Source organism: Gymnoscopelus braueri (assembly GCF_963280865.1).
Source record: "Gymnoscopelus braueri genome assembly, chromosome: 18".
NCBI lineage: Eukaryota > Metazoa > Chordata > Actinopteri > Myctophiformes > Myctophidae > Gymnoscopelus > Gymnoscopelus braueri.
In genome coordinates this window covers 6,300,247-6,310,005 of record NC_137618.1, presented here as the reverse complement: position 1 = coordinate 6,310,005, position 9,759 = coordinate 6,300,247, and the positions used below count along the sequence as shown (strand labels likewise).

At 41.9% G+C, this 9,759-nt stretch overlaps 2 protein-coding genes across 5 annotated transcripts in view; both read left to right on the top strand.

Moving 5' to 3' along the window:
- The window catches only part of LOC308105841 (uncharacterized protein), a gene marked incomplete at its 3' end in the record, with an annotated part of 41,332 nt that extends 31,734 nt beyond the window's left edge, over positions 1–9,598 (top strand). Inside the window, exons 5-8 of the mRNA XM_080456765.1 lie at positions 1,321–1,392; positions 5,359–6,530; positions 8,415–8,673; positions 9,102–9,598. Coding sequence (XP_080312891.1) covers positions 1,321–1,392; positions 5,359–6,530; positions 8,415–8,673; positions 9,102–9,598 — 2,000 coding nt within the window. The remainder of the gene's footprint in view (positions 1–1,320; positions 1,393–5,358; positions 6,531–8,414; positions 8,674–9,101) is intronic.
- Positions 1–9,759, top strand: part of LOC308106082 (interferon-induced very large GTPase 1) — a 150,087-nt gene that overhangs the window by 73,625 nt on the left and 66,703 nt on the right. The gene's annotated exons all lie outside the window — the stretch shown is intronic.

Genomic DNA, 9,759 nt, shown 5'->3' with positions numbered 1-9,759 from the left:
TTTAGACCTATTTTATACATAGGCTATTTGAAAATAGCTGATGTACAAGCTCACAATTTTCACAATGCTATTTTCAAACATTTTACACAACAGTGGTGTAAAGTAACTCATTACATTTACTCAAATACTGTACTTAAGTAAAGCTTTGAGTATTTTTTTTTACTTTACTAGAGAATGTCCAATTTCCAGTACTTTTACTTCTACTCCACTACATCTCAGAGGCAAATATTGTTCCTTTACTCCACTACAATTATTTGAAAACTTTAGTTACTAGATACTTGGCAGATATAAATTACATTATAAAACATATATACATTAACCACGTTAGCCCTATTTTATACATAGGCTATTTGAAAATAGCTGATCTACAGTACAAGCTCAACATTTTAATACCTTTACTTTTGGTACTTTGAGTGTATTTTGATGCCAATACTTTTACTTGTAACAGAGTATTTTTATATTGTGGTATTGCTATTATTTACTATCTGAGTACTTCTTCCACCACTGAAGAACAACAATTAAAGAACAGAGGATAAGCGAGCGTTCTTTTTTTCCCTCTCTCTCAATCATCTCATAGGAGACAGCTGTGCTAAGCTTGCGACCAGTGTTGCCAGATTTTGCTAGAGAAATAAGCAATCAGGTCTATGAAAACAAGCCCAAAAGACATGAGGCCTATAATAGAGGCCACATGAGCACTTTAAACATTTGAACATGTTTAAAGTGCTTAAGGAGTATTTGAAAATAGCCGATCTACAAGCTCTCATCAAATAAAAAGCAGTCCGCAACAACCAAGCATTTTTTCAGAAAAACAGATCACTGAATAAGCAGACATGGCAACGCTGGTAGCGACGCAATTCCTTCCTTTCATTCAGTGAGAGAGGCCACGGTGCTAATGACATTGTCCAGTGGCTTGGCTACTGTTGTTGTCACACAACCGTTTTCTAAAATCACATCGCGGGCAGCATTGGACGACGTCGCAGGCCGCAATTGGCCCACGAAACACCAGTTTGACAACGCTGATCTACAACTTGTAGAGTTGTAGAGAGTTGTAGAGTGACGTGCTGTGAGCTTGACAAGCTCACAGCACGTCACGATGCAGTCACGATGCAATGCGTTGTGAGCTGTCTACCAGGAGTGGGATGGGATGGGATGTTCTTTTTTTTCTCCTGTTTTTCCTTTGGCCCGGGATAGGAATGGGACAGGATTAAATATGTGGGAGTGGGATGACACAGAAGTGAAGATCCACTCCTGTGTCATCCTCTACTGTTAGCCAGATATTCAAACAAAATCTCTGTCTCTGTCTGGTGCCTGGTCCAACAGATGCAGCTTCAAGCTCAGCAGCCCGTTCTCCTCATCCCTCTACCAGTGAAGCAGCTACAACAGAAGTAGGAGGTGAGCAGAATTACGTATATTCAATGGCATTTGGCAAAATTGCAGGGGGTCTCTGGGATTACATTGTTTATGTAATAATATAAAAAGACAAAAAAATATAAAAATGTTCCTTTATGTGAATTCTGTAATACTGTTTCCGCATTATGCTCAGCAGGGTTCAATTTGCTGGGGGGATGGGGGATGAAGGGGAATCCATGCCTCTGCTTTTTTATATGGTCAATGGTCATCAAGTGTGCCTGCCATGCCAATGGCAAAACACTTATTGTAATTGTCCATACTTAATATTTATTTATTCTTCCCACGAATTTCGGCACGTAAAGTCACCCGCACGGTGGACGAAACCCCCACAATATATACATCAAAACGTGCGGCTCGGCCGAGACATGTGTGCTATTGAATGTCTTGCCGTTACCTGTTACCATGGCGACATAATAAGCAAGAAACGATGCCCCAAAAAAACCTTGACTTTCAAGGGGGAAACTGAAAAGATCACCTCACTTTGGAGATACATTACTCTGGCATACTGTACTGTTACGTAGAAACATTTAAACTTGAAACAGCACATAAGAACAGGGACTTTATCGTGGTTCAAACGGTGTTCGAATACGTCACACGTTTTTTTCCGCAATCACAGTTCAAGGTTTGGGTCTTTTAAGCCAACGCTCGAATCTAGAGTGCGTCAGACGAGCAAGCAGAGGAGATCGAGAACTGAAATTAGCCCGGAAATATTCAAAACACATCGTCCTCACGACTGTAATAGCTTAAGCCCGCTCCCTCTGTCTTCCTCTTAGCTGGGCTTTAAACAGCCATAACTCCAGTGTGCAGCATGCTACCATCTCCAAACTTGGTTTGTGGATGTAGACCACCAATAGAGATGGGCTTTAATAGCTTACGACTCGCCCCCTTTGTCTTCCTATAGGCTGGGCTTTAAACAGTCGTAACTCCAGTTCCCAGCATGCTACAGGTCCCAAACTCAAGGCTATGATAGAATAAGGTACAGTCAGCCTATGGGCCTGGCAGACGCCATTGACGCGCATGGGAGCCAAAACTGGAACCAGAAGTTTGGTGAAATACATTGAAGTCTATGGCAGCCAGCTGGACCGCTTGTGAACAAACACTATTTCTGAACGATTGCGTCCTTTGTCAGTTAATAGGTTCAGGAATATAAAAGAAGACATTTCACAGGTTGTTTTCCAATCAATTGTTTTTCGATGTGCACACTGTATAATGTTATTGAGGCATCTTAACAGCGGCATGTATCGTTTCTGGAAGTGTTGCCAGATTTTGTGAGAGACATAAGGAACCAGGCAGGGGCGCCGGTTTTTGTGCGTGGCCACGGGGGCTGAACTTGAACACCCCCCCCCCCCCCCCCCCCCCCACACCCTGCGTAGCGGACCACATACGCGCGCTAAATTAATTAATTAAATTACCATTAAATAAAACAACATTAACAACACTCTACCCATCCTTCAGTGTGTCCCATCCTCAAATGTTTTACTTAAGTAAAAGTATCAATACTGCAAAATGTACTTAGAGTACCAAAAGTAAAAGTGCTCATTATACAAAATGTCCCATTTCAAGTTTTCAAATGTAACAAATCTTTTGAAAATAGCAGATCTACAAGCTCACAATGCCTCAAATGTGATGTGAGCATTGTGAGCTTGTAGATCTGCTATTTTCAAATAGCCGATATGGGTTGAAGTGGTTACTGTTTGTTTTGTAATAATAATAAAAATCTGCAAAGTAACTAGTAACTAAAGTTTTCAAATAATTGTAGTGGAGTGAAAGTACAATATTTGCCTCTGAGATGTAGTGGAGTAGAAGTAAAAGTATTGGAAATTGGAAATACTCCAGTAAAGTAGCCTACAAATGCCTCAAAATTATTGATTGCCTAGAACGAGTTAACTCGTTTAAAAAAAAAAAAAAAGACCAAGGAGATATGATTTTTCGAAGATCTAGACTCCTATCCACTTCCTTTTTAACTTAAAACTTAAAAATTCTGTATCTCGGCTCCTGAGTACTTCTTTTTTTTCAATGTAAAAACCCCTGGCATAAAACTGCAAAAAATTAGTGAGTACTCACCTCTGTAATTTCATTCATGACTCCTATGTAACTTGATGAACCTACAGGATTGGGGGGGGGGGGGGGGGTTGATGATTAAATACCCCTGGCCGCTGATTCTTCTTTAGCAGATCTGTCTGGGCTATTGTTCTAGAATCTAGGTTTTAACGGCACGTTGCGGCTCTCTCGCAGGCACACATTTGCACCTTCAGAGCTGCACCGCGCTATAGTAATGGTAATGAAATTGGGCCCCAATGTTTGACATTCATGAGGGGGCTGATCAGTTGAGCGTGGGGGCTTTAGACCCGAAGCCCCCACCCTTCTGGCGCCTATGGAACCAGGTCTAGGAAAAGAAGCAACTAGGGCACTATAGGCCATTATGAGCACTTTAAACCTATATACTGTATACATTGAAAATAGCCGATCTACAAGCTCACAACGCGTCGCAATGCGACGCGTCGTGAGCCTGCAGACCTGCTTTTTAAAAAAAATACACACATCTAGTACGGGGCTCCTTGGCACAAAACATTTTCAGATGGGGGTTAGGGGACAAATACATATTAATTTGGGGGTCCATGACATGAAAATATTTGAGAACTACTGGTTAAAATAAATTAAATTAAAAATTGTGAAGCAAGCCCAAATAAGAAACTAAGCCCCAAAAAACGCAACCCACAACTACCAATAGTTACAAGCAACTTCACAGAAAAATAAGCCCAAAGTCGCTTATAATAAGCAGACATGGCAACACTGGTTTCTGTCTTTGCAATATCACTTACTTTGTGCTCTTTAGATAGCTTAATAAACTTATACAATGTACACATCAAAAAGCAACACAGCAGAAAACAATGCGTGATATGTCTTCTTTTATTTTCTTGGAACGAGTATTTCAAAAAGGTTGCAGTTGTTCAGAAATAGTGTTTGTTCTAAGCTGGTCCACCTGGCTCTCATAGACTCCAATGTATTCCACGGTTACAGTTTGGCTCTGCAAAATGACGTAGATGGCCATACCTTCTTTTTATATACCTTGCCCAAACTTGGTGTTTTTCACACAGACTTCCAATTTCATAAAAAATAACCATGTTACTTCCTACTTCCGGTTTGTCTGATTGCCTTCAAACTTCACCCACACTGTGGGTGCGTCCACACACACACGTGCCGAGTCACCAGAAGTTTCATCCACTCCAATGATATGGGAAAAAACGGAAATCAAATCAATATCATTGGAGTGGATGGAACTTCCGGTGACACGACGCATGTGTGTGGACGCACCTACTCTCTGAGGGGTGTGGAGTTCAATGGTGCAATCCGGAAGTAGATCTGTTCGCTTCCGGTTTTACCAGGAAGTGGTCGTACAGACCCAAAACTCTGCCTATCCCCCTGTTTATGTGTACGAGGAATCCAATGGTAAAATCCCACCACCGGAAGTGGGTCAAAAGGCAATTTCCGCCCCACTATAATCATTTATTTGACCCTATACCTCCCGAACACAAGGTCGCACAGACTTATCGAGCTGCAGGCACACTTAAAATGTCTCAGAAAGTTTCATTTCTAGTTTTATATATTTAAAAACTTTAATAAAACTTTACATAAGAATTTACAACTGATTTACAACTAAGGTGGCGACGCACCGTCCTCATGGCGCCGGGCCGCCTTTGCCGTACATACTTTGCGTGCCAGTACTCCTGGTGTGTCTTAAATAATTATCCATGTCACATGGTAGGCTCATTCCCCATACATTATGTACTATGTAGTTGTGGAGAGATAGTCTCTTCATTCAGAGATCAATGGTTATAATGTAACCAAATGATTCACTCTTGTTATCCGTCTATGGTTATGGTGCAGTAACAGATCAAATAACAAATTTAACTTTTCACACTGTACATATTTATTTTCTTTCTTCAGATGTTGATGCATCCTTGAAAGCAAGTTTTGTCTGTCAGATAAGCGATGGATTGGAAAGGGAAGGTCTAAGTGTACTGAAGAACTTCAGTGAACTGGAATTGAGGTCACTGCAAACTTCTGAACCATATCTGTCGGCGTTATCAAGCTACATAAGAGAAACACCCAAACTAGTGAGCGCTCAAGAAACTAACGTCTACATGAAGCTGTGCAAAGAATTCAGCGAATTGGAATGGAACTTCAAAAAACACATGTACACATGGGTTACACAAGCTGAAACAAGGATCTCAAACTTTGGAACTGTGACATCTAACATATCAGACCTGGAAGAGTTACTGGATCATTTGAACCTTGAAGCCTTCAAAGAGCTGTCTACATTGGAGACAACACTCATTCGGTGTCTGACTGAGTATTTTGATCAAAAAGAAGGACACGTCTATCTTGTTGAGAGATACAGAGAGGACTTCTTCTACAGTGCAAAAAGCCTTCAAAGAGAAATTCAGAACTCTGTACGCAATCAATTGAAAGCTGCTGTTGAAATCAGACAAGGGATGATAAGTGTTGACGGAATGAAGAAGAAATTAGAGGACAAGGTGCTTAAGTTAATTGAGGAATGCCGTAAGAGTGACCGTAACAGAGATATGATTTCATCTTCACTAGACAAACAATTTGATGAGCTGTGGGAACAAACTGTTCGAGAATTACACTTAATGCAGTTACCAAGCATTGACATTTACGGAAAAGTCGGACTTCAGCTGAGGTCGAACCTAACGGCAAAGGGGAGTCATGCTTACTTACTGGCACAAAGAACCCTGGAAGAATGTGGACACTGTGATTTCAAAGTGAAACCTTCTGATGGAATCATTGCTTCTGCTAAACACAAGGCAAAAGAATGGTGGGATGGTAAAGATCGTATCATGGCTGCACAAAGTCTAGCTGACAGGATTATAAAGGATTGCACACAGTATGTGTCTGAGAAAGTGGAAAAGAAAACCAATTACCATGACACTGACATCTTAGAGATCCTACACAAGATTGATAACATGCTGAGTGACAATGGAGATGTTAAGACAGATATTGAGTTTGAAGTTCATTTAAAACAACATATTTGTGGTGTGTCAGCTCGAGAGTTTCAGAAAATGCACGACGACTTCAAACAAAATAATGACCCACAGGTTTGTCTAAATCAACAGAAAGACAAGCACTGTTCTGCTTTTAAAGATTTGTTCTATGAACGTAACCAGTGTCAGCAAAAAGCAGACGATTTCACAAACCTCTGCCTGAGACCTGCAGTTGAAGATTATGTCACCAGTTCCTTGGGTATAGACATTGTTGATGCAATGCTGATAGGCAAAAATGCTGATCAATATAGCACACGGACATTCTTCCAGTACTCACTTTTGAACTATTTGCTGTCAAAGGACAGTTTTGAGACCTATGTGAGCTACATTAACTCATATGAAGATTTTGTTCAAGACTGGATATTTGACCAAATTGTGGAACAATTCTCAAGTGGGCATGAGATGTCTGAATTGGAAGAACAATACGTAGAAGCAAACATCAAGTACATAACCAGAGCTATCACAAATGCCCAAAAGGAGAACATCACTGTTGAGTCATTTGTCCAAAATATTTGTTATGGAATCTGCAATAAACTGGTCATTCCAAAGGATGCTCTGGAAACTGTCTTGATCCTGAACAACTCAAACCAGAAGGATTTTGCTCATTGCCTTTCAGTGTCTGTGAAAGAAATGGGACAGACACTTAGAGAGACCTTCAAAGAAAGTGACCTGCAAACAAAACTAAAGCAACTTCGTGTCAAACCCCAGAACGAGCTGTTCAACAGACTCTTTGGATGTGGAAAACAGTGTCCATTCTGCAAAGTGCCTTGTGAGGCAGGAGGCAAAGGACACAAGGAACACTTTGCCTCAATTCATAGACCAAAGGGTCTTGGTAATTATAGGATGACAGAATATCAGGAACTCATTACTGACACATGCTCTTCTTTAGTGTGCAGTGAGATGACATTCAGATGTTCTGAGACAGAGGGTAAGTGTCACCCTTATAAAAAATACAGGGACATTTTCCCCAGCTGGAAAATTCAACCAGACCAAAGCATTGAGGCATCAGACTACTGGAAATATGTGATGGTAAAATTCAACGTTGAATTTGCCAAAGAATATAATGCAAAAGCTGCTGCTATCCCTCCAGCTTGGATGAAGATTGACAAAAATCAGGCACAGAAAAGCCTCAAAGAGTCCTTTAACATCAAATGAGTCTCTACTGTGTTCAACCTAGGAGTTCTTTGCTGCCTTTGACTCCATCACTCATGAATACTATGTCCTACAATGTGTCAAGACATCAAAACAATTAAGACGAAACGTTGAATGTTATTGCTATAGTGTCTACCAGAAGACTAGATAGTTCACAGCAATGACTTCCAAGAGTGACCTTACATATTTCAAATAAGTGATCATGATCAGACACAGATGTTAAGACAGATATTGACACATTTGTGGAGTGTCAGCTCGAGTTTCAGAAAACTTCAAACAAAATAATGTCCTGGCTGCAGGTTTGTCTAAATCAACTGAAAGACCAGGACTGTTCTGCTTTTAAAGATTTGTTCTATGAACGTAACCAGTGTCAGCAAAAAAGCAGACTATTTCACAAACCACTGCCTGAGACCAGCAGTGGAAGAGTATGTCACCAGTTCCTTAGGTCCAGACATGCTGACAGGCAAGAATGCTGATACATTTAGCACACAAACATTCTTCCAGTACTAACTTTTGAACCATTTACTGTCAAAGGACAGTTTTGAGACCTATATTAACTTTATTAGCTATATTAACTCATATCTAGATGTTGTTTAAGGCTAGATATTTGATCAAATTGTGGAACAATTCTCAATTGGGCGTGAGATGAATTGGAAAAGAACAATACACAGAAGCAAACATCAAGTACATAAAGCGCTATCACAAATGCCTGTAAGGAGAACATCACTGTAGAGACATTTGTCCAAAATATCAGCAACCTCACCAGCTTCAACCTCATCTTCTCAGACCACCTGGCCCTCACCCTGGACATTTAACATCCCCAGCCCCCTCATCAAGCAGCAGCGCTCCATAACATTTCGGAACATGAAATCTATCCACCCCTCGTCTCTCTCCACATTACTGACTGACACCACCTCCGATCACACTCTCACCCGGAACGGCTCCCCCACTGAACTAGTAAACAGCTACAACAGAGCACTCTCCTCCTGTCTCAATCAGCTCGCACCCATAAAAACTAAATCTTCTACACCCACTCCGCCCCCTGGTAAACTGACCACCTCCGTCACCTCAAAGTCGAGGGCCGGCTGCTTGAACGGCGTGCAAAGAAAACCGGTCTTATTATTCACTCAGATATTTACAAATCACAGCAATACAGAGATGCCCTCAACAACGCACACACCTCCCACTACTCCTCCGTTATCCAACCCGGAAGCAATAATCCCAAGACACTCTTCTCAACCGTAAGCAAACTTCTCAAACTCATGGACACCAACACCACCTCATTCACCACCAGCAAATGCAAATAATGTTTCATAATTTCTTCAATCAAAAATCGATTCCATCCATTCTGAGCTGGCCACCTCCTCTCCTACCACCCCTCTGGCCCTGAACATGCCACCCTTCTACTCTCCAACCACCCACTCACCTTCTTCATTGAAATCACCACATCTGATCTATCGTCCATAACTTCAGGCATGAAAGCCTCCACCTGCATCCTCGATCCAATCCCATCCACCCTAGTCATAGCCTGCCTCCCCTCACTCTCACCACTCATCACAAAGGTAATAAACTCCTCCCTGTCTACTGGCTTTGTCCCTCCTGCCCTCAAGTTGGCTACCATCACCCCCATTCTGAAGAAACCTGGGCTCGACCCCAACACCCCCAATAACTACCGGCCCATATCCAATCTCCCCTTCCTCTCTAAAATGCTTGAATGGGTAGTTGCCTCCCAAATCAAATCCCACCTAGACTGCAATAACCTGTATGAAACTTCAGGAACTGCTCTCCTCAAGGTCACCAATGACATCCTTCTCTCAGCCGACTCAGGTTCCTTCTCCATCCTCATCCTCCTCGATCTCAGCGCCATCTTCGACACCATGAATCAATCTCTCCATCCTCATATCACGCCTTCACCCCTCCCTTGGTTTATCTGGCACTGCCCTCTCCTGGATGAAGTCATACCTCTCTGACCGTCAGCAATTCATTTCAATCAACAATTGTACCTCCTCCACTGCCCCAGTCACTCACGGCATCCCCAGGGCTCAGTGCTTGGTCCCCTGCTCATCACCATTTACCTCCTACTCCTCGGACAGATCCTTCACCGCCATGGCCGTCAATATCACTGTTATAT